General features: G+C 40.9%; 1 protein-coding gene across 4 annotated transcripts in view; it reads left to right on the top strand.

Moving 5' to 3' along the window:
- card14 (caspase recruitment domain family, member 14) overlaps positions 1 to 23,198 on the top strand; it is a 100,442-nt gene that overhangs the window by 74,950 nt on the left and 2,294 nt on the right. For all 4 annotated transcript variants that reach the window (XM_059653550.1, XM_048555098.2, XM_048555099.2 and 1 more), the window contains exons 14-20: positions 5,712 to 5,835; positions 7,307 to 7,550; positions 9,081 to 9,144; positions 9,997 to 10,123; positions 10,687 to 10,848; positions 11,936 to 12,060; positions 13,977 to 14,092. In XM_059653550.1, the coding sequence (XP_059509533.1) occupies positions 5,712 to 5,835; positions 7,307 to 7,550; positions 9,081 to 9,144; positions 9,997 to 10,123; positions 10,687 to 10,848; positions 11,936 to 12,060; positions 13,977 to 14,092 (962 nt within the window). The remainder of the gene's footprint in view (positions 1 to 5,711; positions 5,836 to 7,306; positions 7,551 to 9,080; positions 9,145 to 9,996; positions 10,124 to 10,686; positions 10,849 to 11,935; positions 12,061 to 13,976; positions 14,093 to 23,198) is intronic.

The raw sequence follows: 23,198 nt of genomic DNA, 5'->3' as shown, positions 1-23,198 counted from the left end.
GGGGATCTCATTGACCCTTACAGAATACTGAGAAGCCTGGATAGAGTGGGCATGCAGATTTTTCCACTAGTAGGAGAGACTAGCACCTGAGGACAAAGCCTCAGATTGAAGGGATGACCCTTTAGAAGTGAGATGATGGGGAACTGCTTCAGCCAGAGGGTGATTAATCTGTGGAATTCATTGTCACAGAGGGCTGTGGAGGTCAAGTCATTGGGTGCATTTAAGAGAGAGATAGATATGTTCTTGATTAGTAAGGGTATCAAAGGTTGCAGGGAGAAGGCAGAAGAATAGGCTTGTGAAACACATCAGCCATGATTGAATGGTGAAGCAGACTTGATGAGCCAAATGGCCTAATTTTGATCTTGTATCTTATACTCTTTTATATTTTGCATCAGTCTTCATTATGGAAGCTAGAGGTAAACACCTACAAATAACTCTAAATCAACTGGTAAGTGGTACTGAACAAGTTGTTGGAGCTGCAGGGGACAAATCCTGAGGTCTGTTGAACTTCATCCGAGGGTCTTAAAAGAAGTGGCTAAAGAGATAATGATGTATTGCTTTTAATTTTTCAGAATTTTCTAGATTTGATGAATGCTCCATTAGGTTGGAGAGTAGAAAATGCAACTCCTTTATTCAGTAAGGGAGGAAGACAGAAAGCAGAAAATTACAGGCCAGTTGATTTAATACCTGTCAGAGGGAAAGTGTTAGATTATTAAAGACCTTACAGCAAGGTTCTGATAAAAAAGATCGAGGAAATCAGACAGAGTCAGCAGGATTTTGTGAAATGCAAATCTTTTTAAACCGATTTATTAGAGTTCTTTGAGAAATTAACATGTGCTGTGGCTAAAGAGGAACCAGTGGATGTACCATAGTTAAATTTCGAGAAGGCATTTGGCAAGGTGCCACACCAAAGGCCATCATGAAAACTAAAAGCTTGTGATAGCGTGAGTAGCGCACTGTATGGATAGAAGATTGCCTAACTAACAGGAAAGAGACAGTAGGCATAAATGAGTAGTTTTCTGCTCAGTGTGATTGAACATAGAACATTACAGCACAGTTCACGCCCTTCGGCCCTCGATGTTGTGCCAACCTGTCATACCGATCTCAAGCCCATCTAACCTACGCTATTCCATGTACGTCCATATGCTTATCCAATGACAACTTAAATGTACCTAAAGTTGGCGAACCTACTACCGTTGCAGGCAAAGCGTTCCATTCCCTTACTACTCTCTGAGTAAAGAAACTACCTCTGACATCTGTCCTATATCTTTCACCCCTCAATTTAAAGCTATGCCCCCTCGTGCTCACCGTCACCATCCTAGGAAAAAGGCTCTCCCTATCCACCCTATCTAACCCTCTGATTATTTTATATGTATCAATTAAGTCACCTCTCAATCTTCTTCTCTCTAATGAAAACAGCCTCAAGCCCCTCAGCCTTTCCTCGTAAGACCTTCCCTCCATACCAGGCAACATCCTAGTAAATCTCCTCTGCACCCAAAGCTTCCACATCCTTTTTATAATGCGGTGACCAGAACTGTACGCAATACTCCAAGTGCGGCCGCACCAGAGTTTTGTACAGCTGCAGCATAACCTCTTGGTTCTAGAACTCGATCCCTCTATTAATAAAAGCTAAAACACTGTATGCCTTCTTAACAGCCCTGTCAACCTGGGTGGCAACCTTCAAGGATCTGTGTACATGGACACCGAGATCTCTCTGCTCATCTACACTACCCAGAATCTACCATTAGTCCAGTACTTTGCATTCTGATTACTCCTACCAAAGTGCATCATCTCACACTTGTCTGCATTAAACTCCATTTTCCACCTCTCAGCCCAGTTCTGCAGCTTATTTATGTCTCTCTGCAACCTACAGCATCCTTCGTCACTATCCACAACTCCACTGACCTTAGTGTCGTCTGCAAATTTACTAACCCATCCTTCTACGCCCTCATCCAGGTCATTTATAAAAATGACAAACAGCAGTGGACCCAACACCGACCCTTGCGGTACACCACTAGTAACTGGTCTCCAGGATGAACATTTCCATCAACTACCACCCTCTGTCTTCTTTCAGCAAGCCAATTTCCGATCCAAACTGCTATATCTCCCACAATTCCATTCCTCCACATTTTGTACAATAGCCTACTGTGGGGAACCTTATCGAACGCCTTGCTGAAATCAGTTGAAGATAGAAGTAAACTCCCAGAAATAACTCCAAATCAGGAATTTGCAGGGAATCAATACCTAGCAAGTTGTTGGAACCGCAGGGGATGCACAGTGGTGTGCCACAGGAATCAATACCGGGATCTCAGTTTAATACAATCGATATAAGTGAACTGACGTAAGATATTGCAGAGAGATGTAGACAAATCAAGTGAATGGGCAAAGATCTGACATATTGAGACTAATGTGGGAAAATGTAACAATTGTCCATTTTGGCAGGCAGAATAGAAAAGCAACATATTCTCTAAATGTTGAAAGATTGCTGAGCAGAGATGCAGAGGAATCTGGGTGTCCTTATGCATGACTCGCAATAACTTATTGCGCAGGCACAGCAAGTAATTAGGAAAGCATGTAGAAGATTATTTCTTATTCTATGGAGAATTGAATTCAAAAATGGTAAGGTTATTGTTTCATTCATACAGACCACTGGTGAGACTACATCTGGAGTACTATGTATAGTATTGACTATCTTATCTAGGAATGTATATAAATGCAGTGGAAGCAGTTCAAAGGAAGCTTCCTAGACTGATTCTCAACGTTCCCAGTAATTTTTCTTGCACCTCTCAGATCTGAGTGCAGCAGGGTTCCAGAAGCAGAAGCCATTCATTGGTATACCATTCAATATGCAGAACTATCCAGAGGCTGCATGACACACAAAGTAGAGGAAAATTGCCCAACACCTGGAATGGGGAAGTTGTTTTATAAGGAAATGTTGGACCGGCTAGACTAGTTTTCACTGTAGTTTAGAAGAGTAGGAGACAACATGATTGAAACATGTAAGATCCTGACGGTTCTTGATTGTGTGGTTGTAGAAAGGATGTTTCCTTTGTGGGAAAATCCAGAACTAGACATTACTACTTAAAAATAAGAGGTTGCTCATTTAAGATGGAGCTAAGTGAAAACTTTTACTTACAGAGGGCTGCAAGTCTTTGGAACGTTCTCCTTCAGAAGGCTAAGAAAGCAAAGTACTCGAATGAGTTTAAGACAGTGTTAGATAGATTCTTGATTAGTAAGGAGGTGCAAAGTTATCAAAGGTAGACAGAAATTTGGGATTATCAGATCAGCCATGAACATATTGTATGACTGAGCAAGCACAACGAGACCAGTGGCGGCCTCCTGCTTCTAATTTGAATGTTCACAAGAATCCAACAGTTTTTGTTTTATTTCAAAAATACACTTTATTCATAAAACAAATCTCATATGTAACATAGTTTGGTTCTGTATATCAAGGAAACAAACAAAACATTAGAGTTTGACTCTATCCAACAAACAAACAAACCGAAGGCATCTCTTACTTGTACAAGATTAAATTTACATGCATTTGAGGCACTGGGAAAGTCTGATACTGAACAGATCCCCATTTAACTTTGGCAGAAGGACCTCAAACAGTGGTCTTTACCCATGTTTTTTTAAATTCAACAATATACTTTATTCATACAAAATATTTCAATATATATTTTCTTAGTCACAAACACAGTTCAACAGTGAAGTGACGCAGAGGACAAATCAAAAGTGAGGCAAATATTGGTAATGCTTCTTTCACCACTGTTGTGCAAACAGATAACTCATTAAAATCATTCTTACGATGGTTTATGCATGCTGACACTTTTATTATCTCCATCCAATGGATCTGTCTTTCATGATAATTCAATTTTAAGTGAACTACATATGCTACCAATGGACACATTTTGTACATGCAAGGGATGTGTTTTCATTTTCAAATATTTGAAGTTACATTCCTGTGTTGTGTGTGACGTGCTGGGGACTTTTAGCTGTAAAGTTTACACTTGGAATTTCAGTTCTGCAGATGGTCAGCTCCCTACTTTTTGACCCTGCCACAGGGAGAGGCTGTGTGAAGTTTTGTCTTTCTTGTACTCCTTCAATTGATCAAAAATGTTTGAGTGAGTCATTAGCTTGCTCTCTTAGCAATAAAGAGTTTTGCAGTGGGAAAGGATCTATTTATATGGGCACAAAGAGAGAGAAAATAATGTAATGAGCCTGATTGGCCATGAAGTAAATGAATGTATTCTCAAAATGCATAGCTCTGTGAATTTTTAAAAGACTAATTTTTGTTTATGATATAAGGAGTCAAATATTTTAAAAACTGTGTAGAATATTAATTTCATCTCCCCAGTTTCAGGGATTCTGATTGCTCAGAGGCACGTTTTTGGAGATATAAATTTATCATTGCCTGAATTGGGCTTGGGGATGGAGGTCAAGATGGCTCAGGGCACTGGGTGACTAATGGCATTGGTGTTGGTTAGAAAAATAAGGGTAACAGCCAACAAATACCCCATGATTTGGCAGAAGTACACCTGCTCTTTCTGGTTCCACATGAATTTAAAACTCCCAAATTAAAAGTTACATTTTCGGTGGTGACCAGATTCATAATACATCCATGCCTGCAGAATCTGCCCTGGTGCCTGGTCCACTCTGAGCAAACCTAGAGGCATGCTGGCATAGCTGATGGAGCTGTCATTAACTATCTGCAAAGGATCTAATACCTATTTTAAATTGCCAATTTAGAATCATATGGGGCTGAAATGGTGTGGATGTTTTTTAGGTGTCCATGTTGTGCAGACAATAGCTATCTGGAAATCTGTACTCCTCAATTTCTGGGTCATGTTAGAGAGGTGAGCTTCTGAGTTCAATCTTCAGGTTCTGCTGTCTTAGCTAATTTTTCAGTAGAATTAAGGGTAAACTTTATAGGCTAGATGTAGACCAGGGCAAAAAAGACATAAGTCCAAATCGATGCCATATGTGCAGTTGAATACATGTGTGGATTGACGCTGGATGAGGAGAGGCTGAGCCAGATAGTCTACCAACATATTGTTTAAACAGACATACACATAATGAGTGTCTGTGCAACCATTGTTCACAGACTAAATATGACTTCAAGACTAGAGGTGGGTAAAAAAGGAGAGTTGCTACTTTCACCTCTCAGCTCAAGTAGAAATTAATTTCCTTTCCCTACTTTAACACACCTCTGAACACCCTAAATTCTCATTTGTTCTTGTAATATTGCGATTGACAATGCCTTGATGTTGCATTAATTTGTGCTTATAAGTCAATGGCCAAAATGACAAGGTTACAGGGATGTTGTACACAACTTTTACTAATTTTTCTCACATTTGTAGAACCATGTTTCCTTTCAAATTATTTCACATATTCATTCCATCAGTCACCTTTATAACAAAATGCATCTTCAGTTGAAATTTGACTTCCATGAGAATATATCCCACAGGTGCTGTTGTGTTCCAAAATCAAATCTTGATGATAAAGTGTTCCTCAATTTCCAACATCACAGTTGGACTCTAATATAGTGTCAATATTTACTTGTACTATTTTCAAATCAATTCCTTGGCTTCCATACAAATCTTCATGTACAAAAGCAGTTTCATAAATGCACTGATTGTGTTGAAAATGGTATTGTTGGGCTATATAGGACTGACATTTTTTTTTGGAAGACTAATTTGATTAATTTGCAGGTGGAAAATAATGGCAGAGATCCAAAAAAGACTGTACTGGAGGATGCCAGTTTGGAGGAGGCTGTTTGGACCTTGAAGCAAATTAAAGGGATGTGTTCTTTAGCCATAAGGCATAAGGGAGAAGGTGAGTTCAACCACAAATAAAAAAAATGCCCTGTCCTGAATCTAATAGTCACTAGGTATATTAAGCAATCCATGTCATATGATTTGCTAGCGTAATCAAATATACCATCAACAATTTCAGAAACGATAAAATTGATGAAATTTTATTTAGAAATCTAATATAGAGTAGGAAGGAAAATTCAGAACTCAGGGCCAAGTGGGTTTGAAACAAAGATGAGAATTTCAATGTTTGGCTGGAAGCCAATTACATCACTGAACACAAATACTAGGTGACTGGGACTTGGTGAAATTCTTGCCAGTTAATCCACATTGGCTCAAAAACCTTTCCAAACCACCATCTGCTGGTTAGATGATAACATTCACAAAATTGTGAGAATGAAACTAAAGAAATTTTGAATTAATTACAATTGAACAATTGTGCAAGAAAATCCAATTGATAAGACTTTTTGAAAATATGAAATACAGATGCTTATTGGCCTCTGGCTAATTATCATATTGCAGTGATTTGGAATTATGATAGCATAAATTTTTAAACTAAACTGCACATATATTTAATTTGATATCCCTTTTAATTGGATGTGAAGGTGTTGTATAATTGGCAGATTAGAACCACAGTAGTAATTTTTTTTCAATTTGGAATGTCTTCTGGCTGACTTTGGAGTATTCTGCCAGCCAAAACAGACTGTGTGGATGAGGAAAAATAAACGGAATTACCCAATATTGGATAAATAACAGTGTTGGCATCTTAACTAGACTTACTCATCCATATTACTCTGAAGCATACATTGTTAGGCAGGAAAAAACAAAATCACAAGTTTAAATCCCATGACTTGCTTGATATTGTGCATTTCAAAATTACCACAATCTCCCTAAATCAATTTTAAAGTTTTCTTTTAACCCCAGACATAGAACTATACCTTGCAACACCAGGTACATCAACTTCAATTTTTCTCTATGAATTTATGGACTTGGGGGAATTAAAACGTAGACAGATGGATATTTTGACTACATTATAAGTTAATCATCAGGGCATGTGATTGTTTTACACTCATGAACCATATTTTTCATGGCTGTCACAAGCATTTAAGCAAATTTCCAGCACTTTGACAAGGCACGTTACATATGGCAAGCATGTTAACTCACTGATCTTTTGCCACATCAGATTATTTGTTCTGTTTGTGTATTTTCCTCTTCAGATAGAAAAAAATAAGAAATACAGTGCATCGGGAATATATTAAAACAAAATTCTGTATGCCCCAGTACAATTTGAAAACTTTGCTCAATTTTCATCGCTTATTTGATGTGAATTTTTTTCATGTAAAACTATCTGCTTGATCTGTCACATTAGAATTTAGGCAAAAATTTTAAACCTTCTGTATTTTTGTGCCTTCAGTTCAATGTCCATGTTGACATTAAGCTGTGATATAATAAAATACAACAAACAGCATATGTTGTGTGTTTTGTTTAATCAGCATATCAAACATTGGTGGAAAATATTGAGAGGAAGATTGCTACCTCGGGTGATTCGTTCTACATCCGCGTCAATGTTTCATTTGATAAGGAAAGTGGGGCTATTGGAGAATTTACTGTCCAATGCAATGAAATCCTGCACATCACTGACACCATTCACAAAGGCGATAATGAGTGGAAAGCGTTCAGAGTGAATCCAAACACAATGTCAGATATGGAAGGTGGAACTATTCCAAATTACTATCGGTAAGTATGTTATGTTGATGAAGATTTCAGCTTTGGAAATCCATCAGAACTATAATAAATGTTTTTAATTTAGAGTATTGCAGCAATATTTTTTCAAAAGGAATGAATGCTGATGGTAATTTTTTGTACACATCATGTATATACATTTTGTTGTCTTACAAACTGGTTGCTTCAAACTGTGGAACTATAGACTGTGATCTAGTTTTTGCATCTTCTTTGGAGAGCTGTAAAGCAAAGGTCAGCCATTGATGCTGCTTCCTTAATGCTGCACAAATAATCGAGCTTTGACAGGATCATGACATTGGAAAGTCAAGCTTGTGCTGCTGCACTCTGTGACGCTATGCATTAAAAATCAAAGTATTGTCTGCCCTTGAAAACAAAACCTGAAGTTTCAGACTTCCAGCATCCACAGTTCTTGGTTTTACCTGTATTTAACATGTTTTGCTGTAGGAGAAAATTGTTCTTTCCCTTTGATCATCTCTGTCTTGTGTTCCTTGTTGGTATGTTTCTACACAGGGACAGTCAAAGCAAAACATTGCTGCTTGTTTATTTTATTTTCTGTTTTTACCTAGTAATTATATTCCATATATTGTACATAAGAATATCCCGTAAGTGAACAGTTATAGTAATTTTGTAGTGGACTGCTAGATGGTGCATTGCTTAGCATGACCCAAATACTCAATTTTTTCCTTTGCTCATCATAGAATTAGGAACTTAGTCTGTGGGGAATGATGTTGTGAATCTGAGTCTCATTATTCTGCAATAGTGCTTTCAGTCTGTTTTTCTTGACTGATGGATTCAGAACTGGCTGATGTAAGTCATATATTACTTTCAAGCTTAAGCTTGACCTAGATTACAAACTATACATGAATTAAATTGAGGTTGCTAAATACTTACCAACATGTAAGCCAACTGTACAGATCAGCAGGTTGCAAGTTTAATGACTAGTCTGTTCTGACTTAACCACCTTCTTCCAGGTGGCACTTATGCACTAAAGCCAGCTTCGGTAATCTTGGGTTTATTAATTTATCTTAAGTCAGTATGTTGTAGAAAACAAGAATGACTTTATTTGGCCTAAATATGATTAAAATATGGAATTCCACATCAAAAGCATCATTGTGTATTGGATGGTGAGACCTGTTGAGAAACAGCTCTGAATTTCTTCAGAAATAAAAACAGAAAGCACTGGAAAACTGCAGCAGGTCTGAAAGCATCTGTGGAGAGAGAAAAGTTAACTTCTGTTTGGAACAGTTGCAAAGTCAGAACTTTGTTTTGCTCTCCATAGATGCCAGGCTTTCTGATTTTGTTTTGTTTCAGATCTCCAACATCCACACAGTATTTTGCCTCTAAATTCCTGAAAATTTTCAGGTTTAAGTCCTGATCTATACTGAGTTAGCTACTGGTAAGGAGTGCTACAAATAGCTTCAGTTGAGGAGGAAACCCTAACCAGGATATCTAGTTCTGTAAAACAGTATCTATTAGTGTTCGGTCCAATAAAGATCTAAGTGTGAGTCTCTTGTTTCTATTTAGGGCTCAACAGTTGTTGATTGTAACAATTCGCAACATGATGCAACAGCCCCCATCAAGTCAAAAGGTGAGAGTAACGTTAATCAAACATATTTTTAAAAGGCTCCAAACGATTTCACTACTGAGATTTGATCAACAAAGCGGATAAGGTGGATTGGAAACCAAATAATCAGACAAAAAAAAAAGAATAGTTCCTGATCTTTTAAGTGTTTGAATGTATGTTATGTCCTTTAACTTGAGGCCGGCTCAGTTACATGTATTCTTTGAATGAATCGTGTGGTGCTGCCTTACTTATGGTCCTGGATTTCAGCAGGGCCGTCCATAGCTGACACTTCAAAGTCCTATTGCACATAATGCTTATGTAATCTAATAACATTTTGTGGGTTTTCATATATGGTAGGCAAAGCAGATAGATTTGAGAGAAATGATGTGGAATACATGGTACTGAATCAATTTGCTCCTGAGAAAGGCATATCTTAAAATAATTATGATGCACTTGTCATCATATTTCATCCACCCTCCAAATGCTTCAACGACAAGTCTGCCTGTGTGGAAAGCATCTAGTTTTATGAATTAGGAAAATTATATTGCACTCGAGAGCTGCAAACTAAAAGCTGAGGTTGAGAGAAACTGTATTGATAACCAGGAAGTAGTGTTTGTCTCATATCTCTTGGTGGCATACATGTTCCATACATATGTATTTGCACATTACACTGTGGTGTCAGTAAGGCAAATGCTTCTTAGCATAAATCTTACTGGATTAACTGTTTAAGTAATTTCTCCCATTTAAAGTATCCATTACTTCTTCACATGAACCATTTAACACGTTGAAAGTGTACAGAAATTATTTGCTGTTTTTCAGGTCACACACCATAGCCAACTGTTTCCCAATAATCTGTGCTGTGCTTGTATTTTCTAGCAAGGTCGGAAACAGTCATCTTCAAACCAAAAGAAGTTTATGAGAATAATCAGCACTGAAATAAGTCAGACAAATCCACACTGCTTATTGTTTGACTATGGTACCATTAATCCCAACAAAGAACAAGGTAAGAATTGAAGACTCCAACATTCTATTATGTCAACAATTATTTTGTTACGACCTTATAGAACATAGAACATTACAGCGCAGTGCAGGCCCTTCGGCCCTCGATGTTGCGCCGACCTGTGAAACCAATCTGACGCCCATCTAACCTACACTATTCCATTATTATCCATATGTTTATCCAATGGTATATATGATCATTATTCAAATGATCATCTCACCTTCCAGCAATAAACCTCTAATATAAGAAAGGCAAAGTTGAAATTTAAGCACAAGGTCATTATTTCAATTTAAAATTCTTAATCTTTTGCAATAGTCTGACTGAACATAAATATGTGATTTTCCCTCAATTCATTCTGTAAAGGTGACAGCGAGGAATCAGTGGGAATTGAGATGGCATTTTGAGTTCATCAAATGTTATTAGACGCTACCTCATATCATTCATGCTGACTTGGCCCCAGATTTCACATACAACACCATTCACTAGCTTTACTCCACTTTTGTACTTGAATCTGAAAGATGAAGTTATTGTTTCTATTTCTAGTGTTTTATTTTAATTTACTTTAGATGACAAGTCTCCTGGCAGTTGCTTTACATTAATGCCCTACTCACTGGTTAGGCCGTGCCATCCACCATCTCTGCGGCCAGTGATAATAGCACCCACTTGCATTGGAAAAGTTGTGCTTGAGAAGCTGAAGGACCTAGCCGAATATGAGAAATGTAAATATGGTAAGGATCTTCTCAGCCATAAATACACCACATTTTGATAAAGCAAAGGAACAGAATCGATGATTAATTATAAATTTCAGTGAAGACTTCTCTGAGACAGAGGCATTCACCTTTTAGCCTCTATTTTAATTTCCTCCATTATTGGAAATTCATGGAGGAGACTTTAGATCTGATATGGACCACACTACTCTGTAGTCCTTGATTAATATGGTTTCACCATGACACAGTTTTTACTTTAATACCATAAAACCAGAAGGAACAAAAAGGTCATTTGGCCTCTTGAGCCTCCTCTACCATTCAATGGAATCATGGCTGATCTGACATTCGTTTTGTCCACTTTCATGTCCTTTCCCTATCATTTTCTATCCATCATTGCTATAATGTGCACCTAGTTCATGATAATGTGACTCTTACCCAAAGTCCAGCAGCATCAAGGAATAAAAGTAAGCCAAATTTCAGCACTCCTGGACAGATTTCTATTTATTCAGCTCATTTTAGCCATTGACTGGCATCTCCGACTATGATCGCACATCTGACTAAGTGCTGCAGCCACGAAAACAAAGAAGCTGTGACTAAGAAAAGTAGGAAATCAGTTCCAAGTGTTTCTAGATGTGCTGCTAGATTTGAGTGTGGTGAGTGAAACGTGGATGTCCAAAGAGCATTGGGTTTCAACTTCCAGAGCTGCATACGATGTGCCTTCCACTTCCAGAGAAGCAATCTTGTACATTTGTTAAGAATCATTAAGAGATATTCTTTTTAAACATTCCAGTGTTTATTTTGGCATTTTATATTAACATTGTGCTTGTATTCTTTATTTGGTTCATGTTCTGGGAATATAACCTGAATCACATGAGTATCTATAGGAATAAGTGCTTTGAATAACACAGTTTTGCTTAATGGGGTAACTACCGTGTTAATCCAGGATTAACTGTATTGTATCTAAAGAGCACAAGACAACACCCCAAGATATTTTCATAGTTGTTTATAAAAATATAGATATATAGTAGAGACCTATTTAAGTTGTAAATTTCACGTATTGTTCATAATATTTAAATTACAGTGAATTGGAACTTGTAATTTATTTTAGAGTGCTTGAATAGTACTGAGTATGCTGCAAAAGACAGAAAAGGAGATATTTTGGGTGTGATTGAAGTACAGAACCTACTTCGTTCCTGTTACACACGGACTGCTGTAGAAGCTGTAGTTGCTAAGGTAATATTGGTTCTTTCTGTTGTAACTGATTTGGATTTTGAGTTTCTTTCACTGGACTTTTATGTGCACTTCTTGCTCTCTGATTATAACTCTTGTTCTTCGTAGCCACTCTTTATCCATTGTTCATCTTCATCTGGATGGGAAAGACCTAGGAATAGAAATAAGTCATTTGGCCCATCAAGTTTGCTTTGCCATTCAATGAAATCATGGCTGCTCTAATAATCCTCAACTCCTCTTTCCTGCCTTTTCCCATAACCCTTGATTCTCTTACCAATAAATAAAATCTGTCTAAGCCTTGAGTGTAATTACCAAACAAATCTCTACAGCCCTCTGTGGTGAAGAACTCCACAGATACACAATTCTCTGAGAGAAGAAATTCCTCCTCATCTCATCTAACTTGGTGATCCCTTACTCTGTGATTATGCCCTCTAGATTTAAACTCTTCCATGAGGGAAAACACCTCTCCATTTCTACCCTCACAGAACCCTCAGAACCTTATAAGTTTCATTAAGGTCTCCTCTAATACTTCTAAATTCTACTGAATCCAGACCCAAACTTATTCAAGCTCTCCTCCTAAGAAAAACCTTCCATCCCTGGGATCAAACTAGAGAACCTTTTCTGGACTGCATCCAATTCCAGTACATCTTTCCTTAGATAAGTGGACTAAAACTATTCTAAATGTCAGTAAACGAATTAGCAAATGTTACTGAATTATGGAAGACAAATATAAGTGTCACAAAATGAGATTGAATTTATGAGTTTCTCATTCAGATTCATTCTCATCCACAATACCATGTTTGTTTAATTATATGAACCTATTTGATAATGGTGAGCTTATATATTTTATCTACCTCCCCTCAATAACAAATGAAATAACAGGATAAGCAACACACATATATTGCTTCAAACCATCAAATATAAATAAATAACATGCTCCAACAAACATGAATTCCACCACAACTATTTAATCTTCCAAGGAAGAAAAATATACCTACTTAAATTTTATTTAACTTCAAGCCAACACCAAAGAAGGTGAAAAGATAAGGAAGTATTATTGGATGACTAGGAGTGGAAAATGTTTTGAATGCTTCCATTCCCAGCCTCATAATACTGATGTCAATTAAAGACAGTAACTCTCAAATAACCAAAGCTAAAAAGGACACCTTCCCTATTCATATGGCTCAATGCGTCTGTAGACAGTATTCTTACCATTTAATTAATACGGAAGGCGTTGCGATGCATTTCCAACTTTATTTTTGTTTATATATTTGTTCTCTTTTATTTGTGATATTTGTCATCTTTTTCTATGTCACTTGGCTTCCTCTCCAAAGGGTTCTTTCTCATCATTCAAGAACAGAGTTTAATAGATACACTGAACATCCCATCCAACACTCACCTTCCCCACTCACCCAGTGCCTCAACAAAATGGATGTTTCTTATTGAGAAACATTGGAAGTAGCCTTGGAGAGTGACCAACCCTTACTTCTGTTTTGAACTGACAACAACATATCCATGTTTCCTGTTGAGGTCACTGGATTATGTTCGGGAATGGAAATAGTAGCCAAGATTATTACCCCAAAGCAGGAGAATTGGGTGAATTGTGATGTCCCTACCATTGCCTTCAGTAAGATCAGTTAATTCACCCTGGACCAGAGGTATTACATGGGATCTTCTGAGTCAGTTAAATTTTGCTACTTGCTGTATTACTAGCTGAGCTATTGGGTGTGTGCTCCTAAGTTCTATTCACATTTGCTGTTGAGCTAATTGTGATTTGAATTAATTGGTTTTCAATCTGAAACAATAATTTAATATAAAGCATATTCTACATAATTCCATTGCTACTTTTCTAGTTCTGTAAAAATTGATTGAAATAAAATTAAGAAGAATGTTTTGGCTTTCATCACGTTTCATTACAGAATGCCCACTGCCTGTTGGAACTTGGGCTGGATTGTGTGAAGCAATTACATAAGGTGGAAATCTACCCCATTGTCATTGTCATTCGTCTCTGCGAGAAAAACATTAAGAAAATTAAGTAAGTCAAACTGCATGGCATGAATAATGAAAGAGCTGAGTTCATTCTCCATTACTAGTACAAATTTATTTCCTACTTTTGGTTGCAATTTTCAAATGTGCTTTTGAAGTGTCCACTTAGTAAATGCACATTCCAGTTCCTGAATTACATTGATTCTGTATTTAGGGTCAGGTCTTCTGTTATGATATTTTCACAATAAGCAGCAAACTGAGTAAACACTGGCCCTGTGCCATTGACAACTGTTTCAATGGTGTTTCATGCTCCTGCCTGGACCTTGAAATATTTGTTCATTTTGCCTCCACTTTCCGCCCCTCTATAACTTTCACATCATCCATCTGTGACACTTCCCTTCCATTCCTTGATCTTTCCGTTTCCATTTCAGGGAGTGAACTGTTTGCTGCCAGCCACTACAAAGCCAATGACTCCCACAGTTACCTTCAGTATAGCTCTACCCACCCCGTATCCCATTCTCTCAGTTCCTACGCCTATATCGTATCTGTTTGGATGATGCCATCTTCCAAAACCATGCTGCTGACATGGCTTCCCTCCTTCCGTAACAATGGTTTCACAGCCACTGTGGTTGACAGGGCCCCTAACCACATCCAAACTATCATGCGTTCTTCCGCCCTTGCCCCTTCCCATCACTCACAACAGCATGATCAGGTCCCTCTTGTTCTTACCTTTCATTCCACCAGCCTCTGCATTCAAAGGATCATTCTCCGCCATTTCAAACAACTCCAGTAGAACGCCATCTCCAAACGCATCTTCCCTCTACTCCCTCGTCTGCATTTCACCAAGATCATTCCCTCCGAGACAATCCATTCCTCAACCACTAACACCACTTCCCCTTCCCATGGCACTTACTCAGGTAACTGCAGAATTCACTTCCTCCTAGCTCACCATCGAAGCAGCATTTCACCTGTACCTCCACCAATATTTGTATTATATTTGCTGCATCCAATGTTGCCTACCCTACGTTGAAGAAACTAAACGCAGTCTGGGTGACCACTTTGCAGAATATCTCTGGTCCATGTGCAAGCATGACCCGAACCTTCCTGAAGCCAGTTATTTTAACACAGCCTCGTGTTCGTGTGCACACTTGTCTGTCTTCGGCATGCTGGAATGCTGTAACGAATCACAGCAAAAACTGGAGCAACGTTATCTTCAAACTAGGCACTTTACAACCATCTGGGCTCAATATTGAGTTCAACACCTTCAAATTGTGAACCCATTCCTTCCCTTTCTTTTAGCTTTGCTTGTTATATTCTCTGTCACCATGTCCTCTTTCCTCTCCCCCAACTCAAGTCGGGCTGTGTGTTCTTTCCATTCACACCATTGTTGTGCCATTCTTAGATCAGATTAAGTGATCAGAATTATCAACATACACCCACCTCCCCCCACAACACACATATACAGACTCACTTACTCACTCTCCGTCTCTCCCTCTGTCTCTCTCACACACACAAGCACACGCATCGCTGTATTGGACCTGGGTGAACAAGGTCAGAAATCACACGACACCAGGTTATAGTTCAACAAGTTTATTAGAAAACCCAAGCTTTCTGAGCCTCACTCCTCCATCGGAGACATAGTCTCAGAAAAAGAATTCATAAGTAAAAGACCAAACGGGCACACCACTTTTGAGGATCTATTAAACAAACCTAAGATGCTGTTAAATCTTTAATCGGTTAGAGGGTTTTAAGTGATTATTATGTACATGTAAACCCCGAATTGTTTTTGAAGTCACTGCCCTGAGAGAAATAAAGTCTTTATTAGTGTAAAGAAGAGGTGACATATTAGGTCAGACAATGCATGTCAGGTGTGAGGCTGTGTATAGAATGTGGTTGTCTTTTGGTTAGGAATCAGACTGGTTTTATTTCTAAAGTAGGAAGTTATAAAACGCCACATTGATTGACGTCTACAAATTGTGTGCTTTTTGAACAAAATACAATATATCGACAAATACAAATTCACCCCGTAGATTTACGTGCGTGTGTGTGTGTGTGTGTGTGAGAGAATGTGTGCACACGCGCTCGTGTGCACATGTGAGAACGAGAGTGTGCGTGAGATTGAAAGTGTGCATTTGTGTGCGCATGGGAGAACAAGAGTGTGCCTATGAGAATGAGAGTGTGTGTGTGCGTGAGAACAAGTGTGTAAGTGAGAATGTCGTGTGAGAATGAGAGTGTATGTGTGTGTGTGTGGGGAAGTGTGTGCACATATGAGAATGAGAGTGTGTGCGCGCGCATGTGTGTGAGTGTGCGTGTTTATGTGAGAGAAAGGGTGTGTGTGTGTGTGCATGCGCATGTGTTTGCGTGTGTGTGCGCGTGTGTGTGTGTATGCGCCTGTGTGTGAGAGTGTATAGTGTGGTAGGTTCACTGTAATGTGACAAACCCAAGATCCCAGTTGGAGCCATCCTCGTGAGTGCTAAACTTGGTTACCAGCCTCTGCTCGGTGACTCTGCATTGTTGTGTATCCCAAAGTCCGTCTTGGGGGGAATTTGCCCAAAGATCTGAGGCTGAATGTCCCTGACCGCTGAAGTGCTCCCCCAATGGGAGGGACCATTCCTGTCTGGTGATTGTTGCATGGTGTCCATTCATCCTTTATTATAGCTTCTGCATAGTCTCACCAGTGTACCACACCTCAGGGCATCCTTGCCTGCAGCTATGAGATAGACAATGTTGGCCAAGTCACATGAGTATCAGTTGTGCACATGGTGGGTGGTATTCCCATGTGTGATGGTAGTGTCCATGTTGAAGATTTGACATGTCTTGCAGAGGGTGCCATGACAGGGTTGTATAGGGTTGTTGTCAATATTGTCCTGAAGACTGGTTAGTTTGCTATGAACAATGGTCTGTTTAAGGTTTGGCAGTTGTTTCCAGGGGAGAAGTGGAGGTGTTGAGAAGATCTTGGCAAGGTGCTCATTATCATTCATAATGTGTTGAAGACTGCGAAGAACATGGAATAATTTCTTTGCTCCCAGGAAGTACTGGAAAATGAAGGGCACCCTATCCGGCTTATCCTGTGTCTGTCTTCTGAGGAGGTCATTATGGTTTCTTGCTGTGCCACACTGGAACTGGTAATCAATGAGCTGAGCATTGTATCCTGTTTCTTTGAGGGCATCCTTCAACGCCTACAGGTGTTTGATGTGTTCCTCCTCATCTGAACAGATCCTGTGTATGTGTAGGGCTTGTCAGGATAGCTGTCTTATTATGTTTAGGGTGGAAACTAGAGAAGTGCAGCATTATGAGATTACCCTTGGGCTTGCAGTAGAGTGAGGTACTGAGGTGTCTGTCCCTGATGGAGGTGTGTGTGTCCAAGAATGAGACTAATTCTGAAGGGTAGTCCTTGGTAAGTCTGATGGTGGGATGAAACTTGTTGATATAACTGTGTAGTTGTTTCAGTGATTCCTTGCCATCAGTCCAAAGGAAGAAAATGTCATCAGTGTATCTGGTGTATAGCATTTGTTGGTGATTCTGTGCAGCAAAGAAGTCTTGTCCAAACCTGTGCTTGAAAATGTTGGCATAGTGGGGAGCAAACCTAGTCCCCACAGCTGTTCCATGGGTTTTGATGAAGAACTGCTTGTCAAAGGTGAAGATGTGGTTGAGCATGAAGCAGATGAGTTGCAGGATGGCGTCTGGAAATTGGCAGTTGATGGTATTGAGCACTGAGGCTGTTGCAGTGATGCCTTCATCATGGGGGATGCTGGTATAGAGTGTTGATATGTCCATTGTGACAAGGAATGTTCTTTGTTCAACTGGTCTATGGGTGCTGAGTTTCTGTAAGAAATCTGTAGGGTTGTGACAGATGCTGGGGGTTCCTTGTACAGTGGGTTTCAAGATGCTCTCAATGTAACTGGGGAGGTTCTTGCAAAGGGTCGCATTGCCTGATACTTCACTTCAGCTCTGATGAAAAGTCATCGAAACATTAGCTTGCTTTCTCTCCAGGGATGCTGCCTGACCTGCTGTGATCACCAGCATATTTTGTTTTCAGTATAAAAAAATTCTCATTGCACCTTTAGGGACAGGTGAGCAGAACAGGCAACTTTTACTCAGAAATGCAAAGTGGCTTGAACTCTGACAAACAAATAATGAATTTACCAGGAAAGGCTTCAGGAGTGAGTCTCTGACTTTATAACAGGTCGCACATAAGTTTTTTGTCTCATATGCTGTTAGAAGAAAAAGGATCTAACTGATTAAACTGATTGAGGATCTAACTGTCCCAAATTTTAAAGGAATGATTTCAAAACCATATCTGTTTCAAATTGCTGTTCTTTAACAAAAGTACTGTAACTGGAGATTCTAGTTATGGGCCATGACACTGTATGTAACAATGTATGTATATTTATATTGTAGGACAGTTTTCACAATAATCTATGGATTTACATTTGACTCAATGCAAATAGGATATTTGAATGTAACATGTGATAACATGGTGTGAAGCTGGATGAACACAGCAGGCCAAGCAGCATCAGAGGAGCAGGGAAGTTGCCATTTCAGGTCGAGACCCTTCTTCAGAAATGGGGGAGGGGAAGGGGATTCTGAAATAAATAGGGAGAGAGGGGGAGGTGTATAGAAGATGGATAAAGGAGAAGATAGGATGAGAGGAGACAGACAGGTCAGAGAGGCGAGGTTAGAGCCAGTAAGGTGAATGTAGGTGGGAAGTTAGGGAGGGGATCGGTTAATCCAGGGAGGACAGACAGGTCAAGGAGGCGGGATGAGGTTAGTGGGTAGGAGATGGGTGTGGGGCTTGAGGTGGGAGGAATGGTTAGGGAGGCGGGGACTAGATGGGCTGGTTTTGGGATGTGGTCAAGGGAGGGGAGATTTTGAAGCTTGTGAAGTCCACATTGATACCATTGGGCTGCAGAGTTCCCAAGCGAAATACAAGATGCCATTCCTGCATCTTTCAGGTGGCATCATCATGGCAATGCAGGAGGCCCAGTATGGACATGTCATCCGAGGAGTTGGGAAGGGGGAGTTGAAATGGTTCAAGTGATGGGGTGCCACCTATCCACCCCTCCCACCTCACTGACCAATCCCCACCACTGCCTACCTGCACTCACCTATCACCATCCCATCTACCTTCCCCATCCCTACCCCTCCTCTCCGTATTTATTTCTGAGCTCCCTTCCCCCAACCCCATTTCTGAAGAAGGGTCCTGACCTGAAATGTCAACTTCCCTGCTCCTGTGATACTGCCTGGCCCGCTGTGTTCCTCCAGCTCCACATCTTTGACTCCAGCATCAGCTGCTCTTACGAACACCAATTCATGAAAGTCAGTTTTAGTACTGTAAATGAGAGACCACAGCTTTCCTATCATATGAAATCGGCAAGTACTGTACCTAAAAATGCTTATATTCATACCCACTGAACATTTTCACAAATAATTAGATATCTCTTTTAATGCCTCATCCAACAGCAATGTACCAAATTTTATACCTTTAAGAAAAATAACTCACCTTTAAGATAAACAATAATTTATGAATCAATTAAACATGGTCAGAATGAACTCAATTTTTTTTATGTGCTATCATGCCAGGAAACCTATCCCAAAAGGTTTGTAGAAATTTTGAAAACACTTGAACTAAGAGTATGTTAATAAAATGTGAGGCTGGATGAACACAGCAGGCCAAGCAGCATCTCAGGAGCACAAAAGCTGACGTTTCGGGCCTAGACCATTCATCAGAGAGGGGGATGGGGGGAGGGAACTGGAATAAATAGGGAGAGAGGGGGAGGCAGACCGAAGATGGAGAGTAAAGAAGATAGGTGGAGAGAGTGTAGGTGGAGAGGTAGGGAGGGGATAGGTCAGTCCAGGGAAGACGGACAGGTCAAGGAGGTGGGATGAGGTTAGTAGGTAGCTGGGGGTGCGGCTTGGGGTGGGAGGAAGGGATGGGTGAGAGGAAGAACCGGTTAGGGAGGCAGAGACAGGTTGGACTGGTTTTGGGATGCAGTGGGTGGGGGGGAAGAGCTGGGCTGGTTGTGTGGTGCAGTTGGGGGAGGGGATGAACTGGGCTGGTTTAGGGATGCAGTGGGGGAAGGGGAGATTTTGAAACTGGTGAAGTCCACATTGATACCATATGGCTGCAGGGTTCCCAGGCGGAATATGAGTTGCTGTTCCTGCAACCTTCGGGTGGCATCATTGTGGCAGTGCAGGAGGCCCATGATGGACATGTCATCAAGAGAATGGGAGGGGGAGTGGAAATGGTTTGCGACTGGGAGGTGCAGTTGTTTGTTGCGAACTGAGCGGAGGTGTTCTGCAAAGCGGTCCCCAAGCCTCCGCTTGGTTTCCCCAATGTAGAGGAAGCCGCACCGGGTACAGTGGATGCAGTATACCACATTGGCAGATGTGCAGGTGAACCTCTGCTTAATGTGGAATGTCATCTTGGGGCCTGGGATGGGGGTGAGGGAGGAGGTGTGGGGACAAGTGTAGCATTTCCTGCGGTTGCAGGGGAAGGTGCCGGGTGTGGTGGGGTTGGAGGGCAGTGTGGAGCGAACAAGGGAGTCACGGAGAGAGTGGTCTCTCCGGAAAGCAGACAGGGGAGGGGATGGAAAAATGTCTTGGGTGGTGGGGTCGGATTGTAAATGGCGGAAGTGTCGGAGGATAATGCGTTGTATCCGGAGGTTGGTAGGGTGGTGTGTGAGAACGAGGGGGATCCTCTTGGGGCGGTTGTGGCGGGGGCGGGGTGTGAGGGATGTGTCGCGGGAAATGCGGGAGACGCGGTCAAGGGCGTTCTCGATCACCGTGGGGGGAAAGTTGCGGTCCTTAAAGAACTTGGACATCTGGGATGTGCGGGAGTGGAATGTCTTATCGTGGGAGCAGATGCGGCGGAGGCGGAGGAATTGGGAATAGGGGATGGAATTTTTGCAGGAGGGTGGGTGGGAGGAGGTGTATTCTAGGTAGCTGTGGGAGTCGGTGGGCTTGAAATGGACATCAGTTACAAGCTGGTTGCCTGAGATGGAGACTGAGAGGTCCAGGAAGGTGAGGGATGTGCTGGAGATGGCCCAGGTGAACTGAAGGTTGGGGTGGAAGGTGTTGGTGAAGTGGATGAACTGTTCGAGCTCCTCTGGGGAGCAAGAGGCGGCGCCGATACAGTCATCAATGTACCGGAGGAAGAGGTGGGGTTTGGGGCCTGTGTAGGTGCGGAAGAGGGACTGTTCCATGTAACCTACAAAGAGGCAGGCATAGCTGGGGCCCATGCGGGTGCCCATGGCCACCCCCTTAGTCTGTAGGAAGTGGGAGGAGTCAAAAGAGAAGTTGTTGAGTGTGAGGACGAGTTCAGCTAGGCGGATGAGAGTGTCGGTGGAGGGGGCCTGGTCGGGCCTGCGGGACAGGAAGAAGCGGAGGGCCTTGAGGCCATCTCCATGCGGAATGCAGGTGTACAGGGACTGGACGTCCATGGTGAATATGAGGTGTTGGGGGCCAGGGAATTGGAAGTCCTGGAGGAGGTGGAGGGCGTGGGTGGTGTCACAGACGTAGGTGGGGAGTTCCTGGACCAAAGGGGAGAAAATGGAGTCCAGATAGGTGGAGATGAGTTCGGTGGGGCAGGAGCAGGCTGAGACGATGGGTCGACCAGGGCAGTTGGAGATGAAGAGGTCGAGGGAGGGTAGGAGGCCTGGGGGTGGTGTCCAGGAGGAGGACTTGTGTTGGAAGCGGGTGAAGGGGTCAGTGGAAGGAGGGTTGGGTTCCCGGTTGAAGAAGTAGGCATGGAGGCGAAGACGGCGGAAAAACTGCTCTATGTCCGACCGTGACTGGTATTCGTTGATGTGTGGTTGTAGGGGGACAAAGGTGAGCCCCTTGCTAAGGACTGACCGTTCGTCCTCAGTCAGTGAGACAGTGAAACTAAGAGTATGTTTTGGTTCATGTTAGGAAGCCAATCATTGGGCAGATGCAACAGAGCACCCTTGACTGAACTTAGTCATGAAGGTCTGTGTGGACAGAAAACAAAGTTGAGACATTTTGACTCCCATATGTCTCTTCCTTGGAACTGGTTTGGATCTTACCTTTTCAGTGGAACTGTCAGAAGTTATTGCCTAATGCAAATTGTGCCAACCAGAGTGTACTACTTAAATATTGCTGACAATTGCATACTTACAAAGCGAGATTACTTCCTTTTACCATTCTCAACTGTGGCTTCACAACTACAAGATATGAAAATAGTACAGTGTGAGCAAGTGTCACTTCCTGTGTCTATATGCACATCAAACACTGCAAGTTTGTGCACACCCATTTTCTTGTTTTTCAAATGGCACGGAGTGCAGATGTGAGCAGAGAACAGATATGATCTTTTATTATTATTTCTTCTTGATTACTGGCAACCTTTCCTTTTGTTTGCAGGTAACTAGATCTCTAAAGTTTCCTATTCATCATCTGCTTTAAATTGCTTAACAGGGATGCTGTAAATAAAAGAGCTCATTTGTACAGGCAAGCTTATTTACAAACATGCAGTTTGTGTTGAAGTCTTTTGATTTTAGCAAATTGATGTTGCAGGTTAAATGTTTTGGCAGTGCATAGATTTGCAGCACAGAATAACCTCTTGTTGATGGGGAGGCATCAGTTGGAATGTTTCAATGGCATTGTAGGTTAATGGCATTGTAGGTTCATGACATTCATTAAATGTTTTGATATTTAATTCAGTTACTCTCTAACTTATTGAAAATTATAACAGTAGTCAGCCAAGTAAATTGATGATGGTTGGACGGTTTCAAGAATAACTGAAATCTTGTTTAAAAAGATGGTTCTGGGACAGATTTGAAATGATAGGACATTAGAGATAGGATCCATATGGCCAATCTACAACCCTGCTCATATGAAAGAATTGCAATCTTGCTACTGCTTCAAAGCATGACTTTGATTGCTTAAGTTTTAGTGTCATACCTATTAGAAGTCCTCTACTCTTTTCATCCCCTTCCAAAATAGAGAATAATAAGAGATACAACTTGTGACTGCTTGCACAAGTTTGCTGAGCAATGGGTGATAAGTGATCAGACTAGATTTTTTTTACAGGGGTCTTTTGTGGGTAGACTGACTTCAGGAAAAGTTAAAGTCGCCAAAGTCCTACTGGAACGTAAGGCTTTTCTCTCAATAGACAGAGATGACTGGTGTTGGTTTAA

Source organism: Stegostoma tigrinum, chromosome 22 (genome assembly GCF_030684315.1).
Source record: "Stegostoma tigrinum isolate sSteTig4 chromosome 22, sSteTig4.hap1, whole genome shotgun sequence".
NCBI lineage: Eukaryota > Metazoa > Chordata > Chondrichthyes > Orectolobiformes > Stegostomatidae > Stegostoma > Stegostoma tigrinum.
This window is presented reverse-complemented; position numbering and strand designations above follow the sequence as displayed.